The sequence below is a fragment of the Gopherus evgoodei genome, chromosome 4 (assembly GCF_007399415.2).
Source record: "Gopherus evgoodei ecotype Sinaloan lineage chromosome 4, rGopEvg1_v1.p, whole genome shotgun sequence".
In the NCBI taxonomy this organism is placed as follows: domain Eukaryota; kingdom Metazoa; phylum Chordata; order Testudines; family Testudinidae; genus Gopherus; species Gopherus evgoodei.
In genome coordinates this window covers 65895493-65917785 of record NC_044325.1, presented here as the reverse complement: position 1 = coordinate 65917785, position 22293 = coordinate 65895493, and the positions used below count along the sequence as shown (strand labels likewise).

Genomic DNA, 22293 nt, shown 5'->3' with positions numbered 1-22293 from the left:
CTTACATTAAAAGAATATTAAGGTTGCAGATTGAGCACTCAAAAGTTAAGAAATGTCATGTGGAAAAGGTACCATGTGTTCATATAATTAAAGACTGCATCACAATGCATATGCACAAAGAGTCTGAATTAAAGTTGCTCAGGCATTTCCTAAGCTTTGAGTGCTTACCTTTGCAGCCTTATAGTATTTTAATATAGTTTATTTGTGTTTCATACTTATATTTATATTATACTAAGAAGACTATAACTAGTAAAAGCAGCAAAGAATCCTGTGGCACCTTATAGACTAACAGAGGTTTTGGAGCATGAGCTTTCGTAGGTGAATACCTACTTCATCAGATGCATGTAGTGGAAATTTCCAGGGGCAGGCATATATATGCAAGCAAGCTAGAGATAATGAGGTTAGTTCTATCAGGGAGGATAAGGCCTTGTTCTAGCAGTTGAGGTGTGAAAACCAAGGGAGGAGAAACTGGTTTTGTAGTTGGCAAGCCATTCACAGTCTTTGTTTAATCCTGAACTGATCGTGTCAAATTTGCAGATGAACTGAAGCTCTGTTAGTCTATAGACTTACCTCTGTTAGTCTATAAGGTACCACAGGATTCTTTGCTGCTTTTACAGATCCAGACTAACATGGCTACCCCTCTGATACTATAACTAGTAAATTCAACTAGCAAATTCTCTTGAAATAATCTGCTATTGTTAGTAATAAAAAAATGGAAATGGAGAATGAATACCTGTCCTTTGTTGTTCCTCTTTTCATGGAAGCAGATCTTACAGTATCTATGAGATGAGCTACTAAGTCAATATGGTAGAGGACTGTTGATATTACATCCTGCCAAGTTGCTGTCAGCTCTATTCTGACAGAGATTCTCAGCCATATTGACGCAATGTGGTTTACATTAATAAGAGACATCTCTGACTCCTAAGAACCCAACCTGTCTATTCATCAGCACAAATCGGCTAGTACTGCAAGTTCCCAAATGTTATTTTCAGATATTTTATTATGATATATGCATTGTACTTGAAAGGGAGCAAAACTAAAATTGTACAAAAAATTAGACCATGGCTTTTTAGTACAGCTTGTAGGAGACCTGTCTGCTTTTTAAAAACTACTTAAATAACAAAAACAAAACAAAACCCTTCTACAAGTAAGGTGTCACTCCAGTATCTAAATGATATTCTATTCTGTAACGCTTTGTCTCAAAACTATTGTAATATATTTTCTTGACTTATCTGCTAAATCAGTACACTGAGTGTGACTGGAACACACTGCATTTTCACTTCCTGTCCTCTCATAGATGGATTTGCGTGTATGTGTGTGTGTATTAAATGTGACCACAGTGCCAGTTGTAAATGGCAGCTCTGAGATACTTTTGCTGTTCATTGAACATAGAGAAGGAAGAGCTCCAACGTGCAAAGCCCTTTGTGTATTTAAAAATAATGATCTCTTCCTTAATAATATGAATCACATTGTGGTTTCTTGAGGGTAGCCTAATATCTGATAACCATAGAAATGGAAGTATAGTTTCTAGTGCACATGGCACTGACAGAGGAGAAGATAGATTTCTGTTCCTAAATTTTAAATAACTAGGTGCAGAAAATGTTAGCTTTGTGTCATTACATAGGTCAGCTATTTTTTCAGTCTTGTTAGAATATGGTTCTGCTGAACACTATTTAGCTTTAGCCAGTTTAGTTGTTGTGTGAACAGGGCTTTGTTCTACAGCAAACCTCCCATGTCAATTCACCCCAAGATTGGCAGAGTATCTGCTTTTGAACAAGGAATCAAGAATTGGGATTTTGTTGTAGATGCACAGTCCAAAAAATTCAAGTGTTTACAAATGAGTAAATAATCCTGTTACATGCTCATATTTTTATGCAAATACACTGTGCTCACCCACATGTACTTGGAGTAGTGAATGTTCAGATACATGCCCCAGTATGTGACATAATGACTGCTCAATCAATGCAAATACAGCTGCTTGTTGGGTCTAGTTTGAGTATTGTATTGTCAAACATTTATGTAAACAATGGGCTTTGTGAGGAACAGACCTGTGATTCAGTGCAGTGCAAAGCCTCTCTGAGCTGCTTCTTGAAGGAGAAGTATGAACAATAACTTTATTGTGAAAATAGTTTAACTTAATACATTTTAAACCATATAAACTAGTACACAATTGATTTAGAAAATAATTTAACAAATGTGAATGGGATTTAAGATTCCAGATTACTCATGAACTTTTGTATCTAAAATGTCTTAACAAACAGTGTCCACCTTGTAGAAAGTGGAGACTGGCCTCTGGCAATGAGAATTAAGTTGTAGTCTCCCAGGGCACGACTCCTAACATTTTTTTCTCTCCAGTAGTGAAAGTTTATTTGGTACACTGATTATGTAAGAGTTAAAGCTACTGAGAGTGGTTTTATGCTTGACCCTGGTTTTGTAAAAAAGGTTATATTTTAAAACCATTAGGAGTTACCCTCTCCACTAGCAAAAGTAAGCCCTGCCCATGCTGATAGCATCTGAGCAAAAAGCAGATACTGCGATATAAGCCCAGGCTTAGCAGAACTCGAGTGAGCAGACCCTGGGTTTGTTAACCTAGGGTTTGAGCGTCTGCATTCATTTGCAATCCCCGGTTAGAACTGATTGAATCCTGGGTCACACGCTGGAGCTCCAGCATCTACACTGCATTATGTATTATTATTTCTTCATTACTAAGTTCTACCCTGATTGTAGGGGACTGGTTAAGAAGACATATTGAGATCTCTTCCAGTTCTACACTTCCGTGGTTCAATGCAGGCCCAAGTTTAACCACCCTCTTCCTAGAACCCTTCCAAAATGTGGCCGCTCTAGCCCTTTGTTCATGGTGCAGTGTGGGAAAACTTGACAATCCAGCAAACTTGGCTATGTAGATGACAAAGGAAGTTGGCTTGTGGGACTATGGAATACTTAGTGTTGTCGGACTCCCAGAGGACAAGCCCAGTGGGTCTGTGTCTGTACTGCAAAGCAGTAAGGTCCTGGCTTGACTCAGGTTCAGACCCTCCACCCTTGTGAGGTTCTGGGACTCTGGATATGAGCCCTGGGTTAGTGTGATTTGTGTGTACTCAGAAGAGGGGTAAGGCTTGAGCTTGGGTGTGAGCCCTGGGCCTAGGCTGCATTGTAAATATACCCTTTATTTCTACCATGGTAGCAGCAGGAGGCAGCCAAGCTGCTAAGATCTGCAGAGGAGAACTAGCAGTGGACCCTTTAGACAATCTAGGGCTGGAAAGGGGCAGAACTGTGTATCCTCAATACCCAAAGACCAGCAGTGATTGAAGAAAATTGCTACTAGGAGAGAAATCCATGTTCTCGTTCACCCTACACCCTCATCCTGTGAATATCAGCTAGCAGTGGCAGAGGAAGGCCGTACTGGAGGGCGGGGTTGGGGTGGGGAGGTGCTATCAGAGCAGAGGATTCTTTATCCCTGGAGCCAAGAGAGATATAGGAACCTGTGATCCCTTCCTCTCTGGTTAATGGGATATATGAAAGGGATCATCTCTGTTGCACGCAGGTAGACCAGCAACACTCATACAAGAGGGGAACAAGGAGGATCACATCACAAGTAGCGGTTTCTGTTAGCAGTAAAACTGCCGTTCTCCTCCTTCAGGTGTGGGAATTGTCCTCTGCTTTCCTGCAACACCTGATTCATTCTTGCGAGTTAGGGATGTTTGTTCTTGCCCCTTCATTCTTGTTGAAATTATTATTTATGCAGGGCATTACCGCGACTCTAATTTAGCCATAAATTCCTCAAATCCAGGGGCTGAATGTATTCATAAAATTGCTCTAAACAGGCCTAAAAAGCCTAAATAATAAGCAATTTACCATATCCAAACAGTAACAAAACATTTATAAGCATTTGATCAAGATACCTAGGTGTTCTTAGACCCACGTTGGTCAGCTCCAACTTGATCAGACAAGTATTAGCAAAGAACCCTTTAAGAATTTACTTTTTTATACCCCTTACAAACAAGTGATGTAATTCCTACTTATTGGACCTCTGCTGAGGCCAAATGAAGCAATTTCTTTTATAGTCAATTTATTACTGCCCTGGTACTCGATTAAGCATGTTTTATTTCTCGTATTTCACCCCAAACCTTAAATAATATGATACTGGTATTTTATCTCACCAAATGCTTCAAACTAAAATTAGATGCCTGTTCATCTTCTATAGGAACTGCAATTTCCTTCTGTTTCTGAGTTGACTGGCGACTTACTTGTATTTAGCAGTTCACGTTCTGTTTGTGTGGCATGAAATCTCCCAGCCCATAGTGCTGTTTATTTGGAAGAGTTGCTTTTCTCATTATTTCTAAATTTCATATTTCAATGACCATTTTTAACTTTCAGTTTCCTTCTACCTTTTCCTTCTTTAAGGTGTGTGTGTGAGAGAGAGAAAACTGGATCCCCCGCTCCCATAAGTAAATTACTTAGATGGGGAAGTATTGCACTGGTCCAGGTTGCTAAGTGAAATTTAGTACCATCTGATGGCTAGTCTGAGCCCTCTATCCACTGTCCATATCATACGACTACCATCATTATTGACACTCACATTGGCAGTCACCTGATTGATTCAACGACATTTGTGAAAGAAAAGTTCAGTCACCTTCTGACAACTTGGTGAGCAACAATCTGCGTCCCTGGTAATATTTTGTGCGTGTGCGCACATGGTGGGGAAGGAAATCCATTGTTTGCTTTCAGGGCATAGAGTTAAAGGTTTCACTCTTTTTCTATGAAGCAATTGTTGAATGGTTTAACTATTAACTATCAGTTTACATGTGCAAACATAATTGCAAGAAAGACTTGACAAGCATTACTAATTTACTAGGAATAAGTAAAATTATTCCTGTGTTGACTGATTAAAATCCAGTGTAGAAACTGTATAATTTAAAATGTAAGATATTAAGCTTTCTTCTGTATAATAAACCCACCCTGGTGCCTGCCCTTCAGCATGACTACCTACCCATATGTTTTATTAAAAGCTTTGGAAAATTTGACTAGTTACTCAGGAAAGAGCAACTGACAACTTTGAAAAGGGACAAAAGTTTACATTCCCCTTTCCAAGGTTAGGTTCTGTGCACATTTCAAAGCTGGCTTTCTTTGAAAACACCATTGTCCTGCCCTTACGAACAAGCAAGATATTCCATAAGCTTTATTATGCATCTAGCCTCTCATTAAACTTGCAGGAGATTTCAAGCAGTATGTGTAAATGCATAGCAATATGACGCCTGGGGGACGTGTATATGCTGTGGGCACCTTGCCATACGTGAGAAGGTTCCGTGGTAACACAAGGGGTGATGTTTGCTTAGTTATTTCAGACATATTGTGTGTGTTGCCAACAGGATGTGAAAAGAAAATAAGTGGAAGGGAAGGAAGGAGGTGAGGCACTGGAGAAGCTTCCATTTCAATTACATCAAAACACATTTAGCAGGTCTTCCTGGTTTACATCAACAGTTAACTACTTACATTAACATGAAATGAAGCGAGAGGCATAGTTAAAAAAAAGTCTTGGCTGCTTGATACTATTGAACCATGTGGTATATGATATCGTCAGATGCCACCAGTGTGGTGCTCTGCTCTGTTCAATGTTGATAAGTTGGCTGCGTGCACATGTATTCTTCCTTGTGCTGTCCCAGCTCTGCGCAGATAGCTGGCACGGCAGATCTCAAGCGAACTGTCCAATGACCACAGACTCCAATAAGGTACGAAGGCACCCGGCCAGGTTTATTGCCAAACAGAACACAGTCTCTGGGTCCCCAGGTCAGATGTCTACAGTTCTGCTAGTACATATTTGCTCACTGACAATGGACCGGCTCAGTCAGTGGCGGGATTTACCACTGCCCCCTAGGCCAGACAAAGACACTACCACAGGGATGCATTCATATACACAGGTACAAACAAGTTACACATCACTCCTGATGTATTGAGATGAACCCCTCTACATAGCAAGGTACAAACCCTCTGCATGTTGGAGTGCTGCCTCTCTCCTGGTATGTGTTGGTTTGAACAAACTAGTCTGTCTATCATATCCTTTTGACTCTCTTTTAGGATTGGTCAGCCTGTTCCTTATTATCTGTGTGGAATGTGTTCGTACCACACTGTTCTGGTGCCATCCTAGTCCATTTTTATCCTATTAGTGCTTGATACCCTTTAGATATGTGTATACATCCAATTAGCAGCCCTTCTTGACAATTTTTGTGAGCAGGGCCTGCCTCTGCTCACAGCTTAACTTTGCTTTATGTTAGCAAAGTCTTGACCATTACTTAAGTTCAGGCCTCATACTGGGCCTCTGATACCAAGGTTTTGTGTTTCAGGGCCTCATCTTACTACATACGGAAAATTAGTGTCTTCCCTATGTCTCTAGCAATCTCTGACAATACAATGGCTTTTTTGCTGCTGTAGTGTTCAGGGGTCAACCCTTGATGTTTAGCAACTGGTTAGTTTCACTGGGATTCAGATGAATACTTAAGGCACCAAGGGTTTTAGAAAATGTGTGCAGAGGAAGGAGGCAGAAAATTGGCTATTTTGCACCTTGAAATAATTCTAGCTTTAAAAAATAGCCAAACTTCTGTGTCTAGTTCTGCTAAAAAATTAGATTTGCAATGAATTTGTGTGTGTGTGTGTGTGTATATGCGCGCGCGCACACACAGTATGAGCCACATGATGAAGATCTGGGAGAAAGTTATTGATAAGAGACTATGAAGAGAAGTAAAGATCAGTGATCATTTGGATTTGTGCCAGACAAGTCAATAGTGCATTAAGATTGATAGTGGAAAAATATAAAGAAAAGAGAAAAATCCTGCACATAGTGTTCATCAGTCTTGAGAAGTCAGCTCGTGGTGTATGAAAATGAAGCCGATATCTGAACGTTATATCAGACTCATCCAGGACATGTATGAGGGTGATGTTATCACTAGGGCCCTACCAAATTCACGTCCATGAAAAACACGTCATGGACCATGAAATCTGGTCTTTTGTGTGCTTTTACCCATAATTGTAAAGTAATTACCAAACAAGTGTTTGAAGTAATAGGAGAAACAGGAAAAATGCTGAACGTAGCCCACATTTTTTTAAAAGTGTAATTGCGAGAATGTTTAATTGTAAATAGTACTATGTCTTATACAGGTTAGCTCACAAAAAATTTAATATCTTTTAAGGTGATCGTGACCCAGAAGCCCTTTAAGGCTACGCGGCAGAAAGACACCCCCCACCCCTCCGTAACTGACATCAGGCCTGACACTCATTGCCGCCATAATATAGATCTAGGGCCACGAAAAACGCATGTTAGACTGTGGAATCTGGTCTGCCACCGTGAAATCTAGTCTTGTGCGCTTTTACACTATACTATACAGATTTCACAGGGGAGACCAACGTTTTTCAAATTGGGAGTCCTGACCCAAAAGAGAGTTGCAGGGGGGTCGCAAGGTTATTTTATGGGGGTCGTGGTATTGCCACTCTCACTTCTGCACTGCCTTCAGATCTAGATGGCTGGAGAACAGCGGCTTTTAGCCAGGCGCCCAGCTCTGAAGGCAGTGCCCTGCCAGCAGCAGTGCACAAGTAAGGGTGGCAATATCATACCATGTCATCCTTACTTCTGCTCTGCTGCTGGTGACTGTGCTGCCTTCAGAGCTGGGGTCCCGGCCAGTAGCCGCCGATCTCTAGCTGCCCAACTTTGAAGGCAGCACCACCACCAGCAGCAGTGCAGAAGTAAGGGTAGCAGTATCACAGCCCCCCCGCCCCCCCACAATAAGCTTGTGACTTCCCACAACTTCTTTTTGGGTCAGGACCCCTACAATTACAACACCGTGAAATTTCAGATTTAAATAGCTGAAATCATGAAATTTACGATTTTAAAAGTCCTATGATCATGAAATTGACCAAAGTGGACTGTGAATTTGGTGGGGCCCTAGTTATCACAGCTAGAAAACCAAATGGAGAAACTGAATTGTCTTTAGTAAGAATCAGAGTATATCGAGGCTCGATATTAAACCCCTTTGTGTTTACATTGGTGTTCAGTGCAGTTACAGAAAACATCCAAAGAGGGGCACCATGGTGCATGTTTTTTGCAGACAATGTCATGCTCATGTGGGAGAATAAATATGAAATGGAAGAAGATTTAGAGGGATGGAGGTGTGTACTTGAAAGAAATGGCATGAAAATTGGCAGAAAAACAGAGTATATTGTCTGTAGATTTGCTGATACCTTGTAGGAAGACAACAGGACTGTAAGTCTAGGGGGCCAGCCATTACCAGAGATACAGAAGTTCAAGTACCTAGGTGTGATAGTACAGGATAATGGCGAACTCAGCTATGAACTTATAAGTAGAAGAGGAAAGGCATGGACTAAATGGAGATAAGCGAGGGGAATGATCTGCAATATGAGAATGCCTCTTACATTAAAAGGTAAGATCTTCAAGATGGTGATTAGACCAGCACTTTTGTTTGACTGAATGCTGGGCACTAAGGAAGAGACTGGAGCAGATCTTGAATACAGTGGAAATGACAATGGTAAAATAGATGCTATAAGTTACAATGTTGGACCATGTTTGGAACAAATGAATTAGGGGAAATGTGAAGGTGGTATCAATTATAGAAAAGCTGAGGGAATCCAGGCTTAGATGGTTTGGGCATATGAAAAGAAGGCTAGAAGAATATGTAAGAAACTGTGTTAAACTTAGACTTGGAAGTTAAGAGAAGGGTTAGAAGACCCAAAAATATGGATGTCACACACAAGTATTTGATTAGCTGTGGAGTTTCTGAGGAACTGGTTAAAGACAGACTGTAATTGAATTACGGGACGTGTGCTCCACTTGCACGTTGTAGCAATGGCTGGAGCAAGTACTGTTTGTGGGCAAACTACAATAATTCACATAAACCAAGACAGTTAACTTGGCCTCAGTGAAACATCAGAGAAATAAAAAGTGCTAGAAATATTTGGCTAAAATGTTTAACCATGGCTGAGATTTCTGCTATGGTTATACCAAAGTCATATAATTGCTAGAGATGGTCAGAAAACGGGTTTATTTCCCACAGAAAATGAAAATTTTCTTTGAAAAACTGAAAGGCTAAATGTTTTTTCACCAAAAACTCCAAGTTGAAGTTTTCTGGGGAAAGAAAACACTTTCCACCAATGTTCATTTAGTTCAGTACTCAGTTTTCTGTTGAAAAACAGTTTTGATGGAAAATTTTCAACCAACCCTTTAACAGGGATTGGTTCACTTAGTCAACTCTGCAGAACTTAAGTTTTATTAAAAATGTCTATTTTAAATTCACTAGTTTGCATCTTTGTTTGGATTGAAATGCATAATTTAATAATGTTTTTCTTCCAAACTAATAAAAATCCAAACCAAGATGCTACATGTTTCAGATTAGGGTGGGTGATATATAATTCATATTTTTGGGTAGTTTGGCGTTCTGCCTAACCCAGGAGTGGTTCTCTCCCTCCAATCCTAATTTTATCCTTCAGACAGGAAATTTGTGTTGCAGATTGAAGTGATTTGTGTGTTGTAGGTTTTTTCCTCACTTTTGACTATTATTTCTATAGTTTTTATAAAGAACACTGATAAGTAATCAAATATTTTTGGATTAAATGTTACACCTTGGGGTAACAAGAATTATCTTTTGGATTTGTCTTGTTCATGTTCTTTTTTTCCATTGGCTTTTGTTCTCCTCCTCCTGAACTGCTCTTAAGAAAAAAGTAAGAAAAAAGAGACTGAGTAACCGGGAAAGGGATTGGATTTTGTATTCCTTGCTAAGCAATTCTCTTAATGGGAGGTGTAGCATTTGCTGCTTTTTTAAAAACCGTTTTAATGAATCTGACCTGAATCTGCTTTGAGCTCAGTAAAGATTTCTTAGCATAATCTGGCTATCTTATTTGGTATGAATGTGCTGGATTTGTAATGGAGTTAGACTTGAGGGCAAAAGTTGGAAAGATTTTAAGTAATATACTTGGAGCTTCTAGTTTTTGGTTTTACATACTATGTACTTGTCAAATTTAATGGTTAAATAAAATGACTTAAGGCCAGCCTCTGCCCACTGGTGCTACAGCTATGTACTTTATGGCAAAATTTGGCACTGAAATGTTTTCATGTATATCTTTGAGTTCCTAGACACTGCCTCTAGCCAATTTCCTATTGGAAAGCACTGGAGGGTTCACTGCTCGCAACAGACATCTTGGAAGCATAGCCGCTAATGATTCAGTAAACTTATTTTTCTTGTGATTATTTACTGAAGTTTTTAACAGCTGGCAAACAGCTTCATCTATGATGTGGATGTGAATTTTCTTGACTAAGCAGGCATTATTTCAGGGAGAATTAAGTGATTTTAGAATGGGTACCCTCTTCCCCCTTTGTGTTACCTGCTTCATGGAGATAAGAAATTAGTAATATGGAGAACTGGGGACAGTAACACAGTAAAAGATAAGGACCTTTTGCTTATCTATACAGAAAGGATACATAATGTCTGGATGATGACTGTATTCATAAGTAAATGTAAAAGAAGTGTTCAATACTGTGAAATGTCTGAAGATGTTAAATTAGAGTTTAATGGTGAGCTTCCTACATTGCCAATGATTCAAGGTGAATGCTGTTGGGTGCTGAATTCTGGATTCTGTTCAGGTTTCCTCACCACTATCCTTGCATTATGACTGTCCTTCAGAGTAATTTTTCATATTAGAGGATGGATAGGGATGGAAAACTGGCTTCTAGTTCACCTGTTCCTCATTCAAGTAAGATGAGTCACTCAGACCAAACTCAGTGTCATTTCACAAACTGATTATGCCTTCTGTAGACTGTGCGTCATTCCCAGAGGAGTTCCTGAAGTACTGTTTATAATATTGTCATACCAATATAATAAAAACCAGCAGGATCTTACTAGGAGGGATAAGGCAAAGATCACACACACACACACACACACACACACACACACACACACACACACACACACACACACACACACACACACACACACACACACACACACACACACACACACACACACACACACACACACACACACACACACACACACACACACACACACACACACACACACACACACACACACACACACACACACACACACACACACACACCATCATTCATTCAAGTTCCATGTAGGTGTTATAGTTACCAGCCCAGAAGTTGCTCATGCCAAGTTACTGGCCAGGTATCTTGGTCATGAGGATGGAGCTGAGTCTGTGTCAGGTGCACCTGATGCTCCTGGAGGCTGGCAGCAGAACCAGAGACTCGAAGTCCTCAGTCTTTGGCGTTCATTCTTATAGGAATTAATTCCTATGTTAGGGCTTGTCTACATCACAAAGTTGCAGCGCTGCAACTTAGGAGGTGTACACATCTGCAGGGCATCACCAGCGCTGCAACTCCCTGTTTGCAGCGCTGGCCGTACTCCCGTTTTGTCTCGGGTGTAGAGGATCCAGCGCTGGTGATCCAGCGCTGGTAATCAAGTGTGGACACTTACCAGCGCTTTTCTTGACCTCCGTGGAATAAGCAGGTATCCCAGCATACCTGAGGAAGCCTCTGGTAATCAAGCTGGTCTCCTTCCCCGGTTTGCTCTCGCGTTCCCCGAACCCCGAGCAAGCAGGTCTCCTTCCCTGCGGTTTGCAGGGGGGTTCGGGGAACGCGAGAGCAAACCGTGGCAAAGCTGGTCTCCTTCCCCGGTTTGCTCTCGCGTTCCCCGAACCTCCGTGCAAGCAGGTCTCCTTCCCTGCGGTTTGCAGGGGGGTTCGGGGAACGCGAGAGCAAACCGCGGCGAAGCTGGTCTCCTTCCCTGGTTTGCTCTCGCGTTCCCCGAACCCCCCTTGAAGCTGCCCAGCAGCGCTGCAGTATGGCCACATCTAACACCACTTGCAGCGCTGGTTGCTGTAAGTGTGGCCACTCTGCAGTGCTGGCCCTATACAGCTGTACTAATACAGCTGTAACAACCAGCGCTGCAAAATTTTAGATGTAGACATACCATGTCCATAGTTTGTTTCTCTCATCCTTCCAGGTGTTGGGGTGGATCCCAGTTTTCCCTCTGGGGGTTGTCTGGTGATCCACTTGACACATTCTTTGGCTGATGGATACTCCCTTTCTAGGCTGGCACCTCCCTAACCATTCATGTACATCAAGCGTTCATCAACATACATTCCTTATCTGAACCATATTTTAATGTACTGTCTCCACCACTTTCGGGGTGTGTTCCTAGGAGCCGTTGCTGTTACAATGAAGTGAAAGTCACTTAAGGGCTTATAGTGTTTGTTTACATTGTGTCAATTACAGGTAATGTAGTGTTTACTTCAAGAAAAAAGTCAATTAACTTGTTTATAATAGAGTATCTTTCACAGGACAGATACAATCAATGTTTTCTGCAGACAGGAGCTTACAAGTTTTAACAGAAGAACTAAAAGATATTTGCAGTTGGTGAAACTAGGGGGTCACTGTCACTGGGGGAATCACTGTTAGTACCTTCTTTAATATCCCTACAATATGACAGTGAGTTGGGTTGTTGCGAGGCAGTCAACAAGAGTTGTAAACTGTGCAAGCAGACTTTTAAAATAGTTTTTGCTTTAAACTTCCTTTTGTTCTGTGCCCAAAGATCAGGACTCATTTTTCTTCACTGTAACCCACCCTCTCATTAAAGTCATCATTGGAATGGATAAAATTCTTGTGACTTGGACAGCTTAATGGACTGTGGAGTGTTACAGTGCAGTCCTTCATTCCTAGAATGTACCCCGGGGGTTCTCAGACTTTTGTACTGGTGACCCCTTTCACATAGCAAGCCTATGAGTGCGACCCCCCCCCCTTAAATATATTAAAAAGTGTTTTTAACGTATAACACCATTATAAATGCTGGAGGCAAAGTGGGGTTTGGGGTGGAGGCTGACAGCTTGTGACCCCCTGAGGTGTCCCAACCCCCAGTTTGAGAACCCCTAGTATACCCAGTCTGCTGCCAATCTAAGGACTGAGACACCAGCATTAGAAATTGAGTTTAGAAGTCACAGTGCTACTGCTGGGTTATAAGCCAGTCCTTTAAACAATCCTTAATAAAGAGTTGTCAATTTAGTGACATCCAATGCTGTATTCTCTCTCTTCAGGCTATGACTTCTGCCAGGTCCTCCAGTGGTTTGCTGAGCGTGTTGACCGCATCATCCTCCTCTTTGATGCCCATAAGCTGGATATTTCTGATGAGTTCTCGGAGGCTATTAAATCATTCCGTGGCCAGGATGACAAGATTCGAGTGGTGCTGAACAAGGCTGACCAGGTGGACACCCAGCAGTTGATGAGGGTCTATGGTGCACTCATGTGGTCCCTCGGAAAGGTGATTAACACTCCAGAGGTGTTGCGAGTCTACATTGGTTCTTTTTGGGCCCAGCCTCTACAAAACACAGAGAACCGCAGGCTCTTTGAGGTGGAAGCCCAGGATCTCTTCCGAGACATTCAGAGTCTCCCACAGAAGGCAGCTGTGCGGAAACTCAATGATCTCATCAAGAGGGCAAGACTTGCAAAGGTAAGACAGGAATAGAGCCAAGTTTATTTTCAATGTCCAATCTCTTCTACATTTGTTTCATTCATTTTTACTCTCTCCTCTTACATCTTTCCCTCCCCACCCGGAAACAAGGTGTTTTCTGGAAAATACATTCAGTTAAGAAAGTTAAAGGAAAAATTATTGTTAAATTATGTGTTGAGCTGGACAGTAATGTGGTGAGCCAATCAGTGGACCTTTTAGATGGCCATAGAAGGAAAAGTACTGTGTTTTAGGATTCTGAGTAGCAGCTGTGTTAGTCTGTATCCACAAAAAAAACCAGGAGTACTTGTGGCACCTTAGATACTAACAAATTTATTTGAGCATAAGCTTTCGGGGGCTAGAGCCCACTTCATTGGATACATGTACTGTATTTTCCACTGCATGCATCTGATGAAGTTAGTCTCTAAAGTGCCACAAGTACTCTTGTTTTTTTTGTGTTTTAGGATGTTACTCTCTCTGCCTTTTGAAGGAGACTTGAAATCTTCTAGGATAGCTTCTTTCTAGTAAGGAGAACTTCATACTACTAACATAACTAAGGGGATGGGGGGGTATGATAGAGCTCTGTAAAGTCAGGAATAATGTGGAGAAAATGAATAGGAAGTGTTATTTACTCCTTCACATAACTCAAGAACTAGGGGTCACCAAATGAAATTAATAGGCAGCAGGTTTAAAACAAACAAAATAAATACTTCTAAGCACAATGCACAGTCAACCTGTGGAACTCATTGTCATGGGATGTTGTGAAAGCCAAAACTATAACTGTTCAAAAAAGAATTAGGTAGGTTCATGGAGGATAGGTCCATCAATGGCTATTAGTCAAAATGGTGAAGTTTGCATCTGTACTGCACGAGTCCCGAAACCTCCAATGGCCAGAAGCATCTGGCGCTACCCACTGTCACAGACAGGATACTACTGGTGTAGATGGACCATATGGTCTGATCCAGTAGGGCCATTCGTATGTACTCCCTGGAGCTCCTCAACAGCTGCTAGGAAGAGCAGCTGACGACTGAGCAAAACAGGATGTCCCCTTCACCAAAATACCAAGTGTACCACCTTCACAGCACTTGCAATTCCTGGATCAAAGATCACAGTTCAGACACTTACTTCCTCTAACACACGTGGCAGCACACAGCATTTGTACTAGATCATGGCCAACCAACATATTGCCGATGGGAAGTAACTTCTCTGTAATCAAAATTTATTTTGATTTTTTTTTTTTAATACCACACACACACCCACACCCCACTTTGGCACTTCACATCTATTAAAAGGAGTAATACTGCCATATTGAAACTTAAAAACCGTTCATTTACTTAACAGAACTGCCTGTATATCACTGTTTTGCAAGCCAACTCAACGATAGAAGTAATATCCCCTGATTAAAACTGTATTTCCAACCCATCATCTCCCACATACTCAGCTAAAGGTTGGCTTCCCATCATATCCAGAAGAAATCCTAATCTCTGACAGACCTGAGAGGAAATGAGCTCTAAGATTCTAAGAGGTTCATTCAGGGCAAATGCCCTACCAACATTGTCCTCTGTTTTAAACTGTGGAAAATAGTATTTGCATGTGCTAATCAGATAATCCCCTTGCAGTAGCTACTTGATTTGTGTCCATATATCTAGGCTTGGCAGTATTTGATTTTTATTTAGATTGCCTGTTGAAAGTGTGTACTTAATTTTTTGTTAGGCCTCTAATTATCCCTGAAACTAGCATCTTATTTGTAAAGCTCTTGGAATCATCACCAGATTTCTTGTTAATAATTTTAAAGTTTTCTGATTATTACTTAACGCTAGTCTTCAAAATCCCTACTTAATGGCACTAGCATCTGCTGTCCTTTCCTGTCCAGGCCCAACCTGGATAAACTTCAATTGCTATGTTTTAAATGGTTTCCTCTAAATATTTCCTTCTCTTCCTTAGTAGACTTCCTTTATTGTATAGTATTAAAGTTCCAGATAGAATACTAGCAAAAGTACTCTGATATTCTGTTCTTCTGAAAAGCCCTAGGGAATGTTTAATAATTAGCACCTTTCCTTTTCTAAATCTCAGCAGGCAAATGATTTGAAAATGTTTTTTGCTGAAAAATTGGAAGGAAGAAAAATCAAATAACTTTGAAGTATTTTGGGGATTGCTTGCATGGGTAAATTATACCTGTGTAGGCTAAGGTGTGAGTTTGAACCTGCAATATAGTTATACTGGTCTAACATCATGTGTAAACATTCTCATTACAGTATCTGAGGGGCTTTTATCAGTTTGTCACTTGGGAAACTAAACCAAAGAAAAAGCCACTCTTACACTGGAATAAGAATGTCTATGTGGGGGGTTTATGCCAGTTTAACTATATGGGTTAATTGACTATACAGTAAAACTTTCCTGAGTAGGCAGCCCTTAGTGAAATGAGTTAGTAATGTGGAAAACAGGACTAGAACTACTGATATTGCCTGGAATATTTTGAAAAAAATATTAGAAACAATTTTCAATCATTATGTCAAATTCCATTTTGATATCATGTTTCTATTAATATTTGTTTCTTAAAAGTTAATCTGTCCTTCCTGCAGTTCTCATCTGATTTCATCAGTCTTATTGGCATACTAATCCCTTTCAAAGTAATTGATTGTGATGACTGAGAAGCATCAGGAGCACATGACTCTTAATCAACATAAATCCTATTTAAATACAAAATAAAAATGGATGAAGTTGAATTTTTTTAAGTGAAATTAGTGTTCATTGAATGTACTCAATTGACAGCCATGGAAAGGGAAGTCAGCTGCTTATCTAAGCAACAGCAGTGTAATATGTCTCCGTCCTAGCTGATCTTAAAATAGCTGTCACTCTGAAACACAATTTTGTACACTCTTCTTTGAGCAAAATGATTGTGAAGTATTTTATCTTGGTCCATTTCTCCAGACACCCGCCACACCTTCCCTGTCTGTCCTGAAACTCATAACATATCTAAAAATAAAAAAAGTGAATTCCCATCACACTGTCAGGTTCTTATGATTCCTTTCTTAGCTTAGCTTATCATTCCTTTCTAGTGTCACTTCAAAGCCACAAGGGTGTTAGATATTAGTTATAACATATTTTGAAGATAGAAAACATTCTTATATTATAAAACCTGTGTGATATTTATGGAATTGTAATCAGCTGGAATAAAAGTGCAGGATTATAGTAATTGTGCCTTTCAAACTTGCGGTTCCATATTTTTTCTAGATGCTTTATACATATATAAATCTATTCAATCCTGTAGGGCTGTTATTAACTGGCATTGTGTTAGAAGTGTTCATTACCCATACATCTCCCTTCCTGCATATCTAGAATTTGTATATCGAAAGTTGTCATTTTAATTTTTTCTCCATTCTTCCATTTGTGCAAAAATTTAAACACAACCGTGTGTGAAAGCAAATATGTGTAGTGTTTTTTGTTTGATTTATTGTTTTTATGTGTGGGAGCAACATTGATCTGTATATGGTCTGTCAGTGATTAGAGGACTGCAGTAGCTGTCCACAGACCTCGACTGTAATGATTGTTCCATTAGATCTTGAAGGAATAGTGAATTAATCACATTTAAGATGACCAAAATGAAGCCAAAGAGCAAAAATATTTCAAATACAACCCCAGCAGTATTCCTCCAATTCTTCATTATTGTTCTTCATCCCCTGGTATTCTTGCAGTTGTGATTTATCACGTACTTAGAGATGTATGGTATTTCAGCATTAGTATTCCTTGTATCAGTGTCTTTCTCAATAACAGCACACTAGTTTAAATCATTGAAATATACACGTTATGAACATTCATACACTAACTCTTTTCTTCCTCATTACAATAAGAAATAGGTTTCACCTATGTGAGAATGTAACAATCATGGTGTTCTCTGCAGTGATACATTTATAGGATAATAGGAATTTTATAAGCAATGTTCAGTTTGTCAGACTTCTAAAACTAAAAGGTCATGTTTAATCTTTTCTGCTGATTCAGTCAGGTATCTAATTCTCATTTGGAATCCCTAGAATGTGAATGTTCTGGGCCTACATCCCAAGTGTATAATTGATCTGCCAGTTGCAAGGTTTTTGGTGGTTTTTTTTTAAACAAGAAAACTAACCATTTCAGAACTCTTGATTCTTACACTGGAATCAAATGAGACATGGCTATCTTCTTGGACACTTTCCAGTGCATCTAGGTTCTTCACTTTTGAACCTTGTCATCCTCAACACACACAAACCCCTTTCCTCTACAGATGATGCCACCTGTGTCTCATCTGTTTTGATGTGAAGGGATTCCATGCAATCCTCTAGGCTATGGGTGAAGTGACTTTTTCTCGATGATTGCAAGATTACATTTGTTATAAAACAAGAGGAGATGTTCCATGTGTGAATAGAATCATAGACTTTAAGGTCAGAAGGGACAATTATGATCATCTAGTTCAGAGGTAGGCAACCTATGGCATGTGTGCCGAAGACGGCACGCAAGCTGATTTTCAGTGGCACTCACACTGCCCAGGTCCTGGCCACCGGTCTGGAGGGCTCTGCATTTTAATTTAATTTTAAATGAAACTTCTAAACATTTTTAAACCTTATTTACTTTACCTACAAGAATAGTTTAGTTATGTATTATAGATTTATAGAAAGAGACCTTCTAAAAACGTTAAAATGTATTACCGGCACGCGAAACCTTAAATTAGAGTGAATAAATGAAGACTCGGCACAGCACTTCTGAAAGGTTGCCGACCCCGATCTAGTCTGACCTCCTGCACAATGCAGGCCACAGAATCTCACCCACCCACTCTTGTATCAAACCTGTGTCTGAGCCATTGAAGTCCTCAGATAATGGTTTAAAGATTTCAAAGTGCAAAGAACCTTCCAGCAAGTGACCCGTGCCCCACGCTGCAGAGGTAGGCGAACCCTACCCCCCCGGACTTCTGCCAGTCTGCCCTGGAGGAAAATTCCTTCCTGATCCCAAATATGGCAGTCAACTAAACCTTGAGCATGTGGGCAAGACTCACAAGCCAGACACCCAGAAAAGAATTCTCTGTAGTAACTAAGATCCCACTCAATATTTGGTTTTCAGTTTGATTTTAGGTCCATTTCTATAATGTCTTTGTCATATGGACCAAAAATCAATCTTTTAAGAAAAATTCATTAGTACGCACACACACGCATGTAAATCTTACAACTAAAGGAGTTATACCGAAAGTGGCCTACCATGGACTCTTAGAACTCGGGAATATTAAGTCGTCTTCTTTCTGTTTTTAGCTGGAGGGCCAAAGAATTAGAGTTGGTGCTGTCTGAATCTTAGCATAAAGCTCTTTTTCCCAAGTGTCTACGCGAAGTTTGAATTAAGTTGGTATTAACTAACACACAAGTCTTATACAGTCTGATTAAAAACCCTTCTCAGTTGTTCAAAGTTTCTGTTTCTTGGCAGCTGAAGTCATACCAGCTCTAGGTCTTCAGCTGACAATAGAACCCTCAAGCAAACAGTTGGGGCGGGGAGAGTGGGAGAATCCTTTCAAATCTCCTCTAGAAGCCGGAAGGGGTACAAACATATTTCTTTCCTTCACAGGTTACTTCTGTATAGAATGCTGTAAAACATGTTCTGTAGTATCTATGTAGGTATTTGTACTGTGCTTATCACCATGATGTTTGCATGCCTATGTTCTCTCTACTGCTACTCTCTGCTGCTTTTCACTCCCACTGTTCCCCTCACCTCCCTCGGTGCTAACCTTTTGAAATATATCAAAATGTTAAATAATTATTTCAAAAGAATTTCTAAGTTTCGGTGAAAAATCATTTTGGATTTTTTCTTTCTATAATTGCTCGTATGTGTGTGTATTGCATCTATGCATATATTTAAAAAAAAAACATTTTTACAAGGTAAGGCCTCAATCCTGAAAAGATTTTGACACATGCTTAACTCTACACACTGCGAGCGGTTTCATTGACTTAATTGGTCATGTAGGATCAGAGACCAAGTGAGCTATGTAAGCAGCCACACCTTTTAGGATTCATACTAAAGAAATATTTTTCCTGATGCTGGGAATAATTCTGCTTCCCCCCCCCCTCATGCTTCATAAGGCAATCAAGGTATACTGTTATTACAGTATGATGCATGCTCTGTCATTTTTTGTGGTTGCCTAAATATAGAAACCATGCACTCCTTCTGTAGTGACGCACATTCCTATTGTCACTTACTCCACTTACATCATCCTATCACTTGACATTGCTTAGATTGCTTGTGAGACTTTTTTCTCTCTCTTCCCAAAATAATTTATTTGGAAAGGCAGATGTAGTTGTTTCAATTAAACTTAAGTGGGTCTCTGTGTAGGCACAAGTGACACCCACACATACCTTTGTTGCAGAATCATGGCCTAATTCTTCTATGCTACTTTCATTCTCATTGTTGGCACTGACAGAATGTCATGCTGTGCTTCTCAATAGGTGCACTCAATTTTTCAAGCATTTTTGGGTAACAATTTAAAGAACACCCGCTTATTTTAGAAAAACCCATCAGAAGGCTTGGAGGAAGGCAGCGAATGCTGGTTAACTTATATTTCTGCAGACCCAAAGTAGGAGCCGCGTGAAATGCGCCTACATCTCAAGGGCCTCTTCAGATCCTTTAAATCAGCTTTTGTACCCAATGATTGGAAGATAGCTAATGTAATGCTAATATTTAAAAAGGGCTCTAGAGGTGATCCCGGCAATTACAGACCAATTAGTCTAATGTCAGTACCAGGCAAATTAGTTGAAACAATTGTAAAGAGTAAAATTGTCAGACACATAGAAGAACATAAATTGTTGGGCAAAAGTCAACATGGTTTCTGTAAAGGGAAATCACGTTTTACTAATCTATTAGAGTTCTTTGAAGAGATCAACAAACACATGGACAAGGGGGATCTAGTGGATAGAGTGTACTTAGATTTCCAGAAAGCCTTTGACAAGATCCCTCATGGAAGGCTCTTATGTAAATTAAGTTGTCATGGGATAAGAGGGAAGGTCCTTTCGTGGATTGAGAACTGGTTAAAAGATAGGGAACAAAGGGTAGGAATAAATGGTAAATTTTCAGAATGGAGAGGGGTAACTAGTGGTATTCCCCAAGGATCAGTCCTCTGACCAATCCTTTCAACTTATTCATAAATAATCTGGAGAAAGGTGTAAAAAGTGAGGTGGCAAAGTTTGCAGATGATACTGAACAGCTCAGGATAATTAGGACCAAAGCAGACTGTGAAGAACTTCAAAAAGATCTCACAAAACTAAGTGATAGGGCAACAAAATGGCAAATGAAATTTAATGTGGATAAATGTAAAGTAATGCACATTGGAAAAAATAATCCCAACTATACATACAATATGATGGGGGCTAATTTAGCTATAACTAATCAGGAAAAAGACCTTGGAGTCATTGTGGCTAGTTCTCTGAAGACGTCCATGCAGTGTGCAGCAGCGGTCAAAAAAGCAAACAGGATGTTAGGAATAATTAAAAAGAGGATAGAGAATAAGATGGAGAATATTTTACTGCCCTAATATAAATCCATGGTATGCCCACATCTTGAATACTGCATACAGCTGTGGTCTCCTCATCTCAAAAAAGATATACTGGCATTAGAAAAGGTTCAGAGAAGAGCAAAAGAAATGATTAGGGATTTGGAACAGGTCCAATATGAGGAGAGATTAAAGAGGCTAGAACTTTTCAGCTTGGGAAAAGAGGAGACTAAGGGGGATATGATAGAGGTATATAAAATCATGAGTGATGTGGCGAAAGTGAATAAGGAAAAGTTATTTACTTGTTCCCATAATATAAGAACTAGGGGTCACCAAATGAAATTAATGGGTAGCAGGTTTAAAACAAATAAAAGGAAGTTCTTCTTCACACAGAGCAGAGTCAACTTGTGGAACTTCTTGCCTGAGGAGGCTGTGAAGGCTAGGACTATAACAGGCTTTAGAAGAGAACTGGATAAATTCTTGGAGGTTAAGTCCATTAATGGCTATTAGCCAGGATGGGTAAGGAATAGTGTCCCTAGCCTCTGTTTGTCAAAGGGACAGCAGGAGAGAGATCTCTTGATCATTACCTGTTAGGTTCACTTCCCCTGGGGCACCTGGCATTGGCCACTGTTGGTAGACAGGATCCTGGGCCGGATGAACCTTTGGTCTGACCCAGTACGGCTGTTCTTATGTTATGTTCTTATCAGCAGTTTGTCTATTTTAATGTATTTCTCAATAAACCATAGTCAATGTATGTTGTCCCTAAGATGTGTTAATACCCAACTCATCTTTCACATTTCCTTTTATAGCCAGAAGGAGGAATACTGGCATGGATTTTTATTCTACCTCATCCATTTCTTCTAGGTTCATGCTTATATTATCAGCCATCTAAAGAAGGAAATGCCATCTGTATTTGGAAAAGAGAGCAAGAAGAGGGAGCTGATCAGCACATTACCTGAAATCTATATCCAACTGCAACGAGAGCACCATATCTCACCTGGGGACTTTCCAGAGGTCAAGAAAATGCAGGTACATTAATTCAAACCAAAGTGCAGTTGTATCTGACTATTAAACAGTGACTTCTGACAAGCCTGGCAAATGTAGGAACACAAAAGTGTCTCCCATAATGCTCTTAACAGTGTGGGTTCTGCAGACAGTGGCAAGAAAGTGTCAGAAATTGATCATGATTGAAAACTGACTGTTGTGTCTCACGCTAGATTAGCATGTTAGGATCACAATAATGAAATCAATGGATTAATTCCTCAGAAAAAAGTA

The 22293-nt window shown here is 40.1% G+C and overlaps 1 protein-coding gene across 1 annotated transcript in view; it reads left to right on the top strand.

The window, feature by feature from the left end:
- Positions 1-22293, top strand: part of EHD4 (EH domain containing 4) — a 56387-nt gene that overhangs the window by 26831 nt on the left and 7263 nt on the right. The window contains exons 4-5 of the mRNA XM_030559559.1: positions 13114-13526; positions 21883-22047. Coding sequence (XP_030415419.1) covers positions 13114-13526; positions 21883-22047 — 578 coding nt within the window. The remainder of the gene's footprint in view (positions 1-13113; positions 13527-21882; positions 22048-22293) is intronic.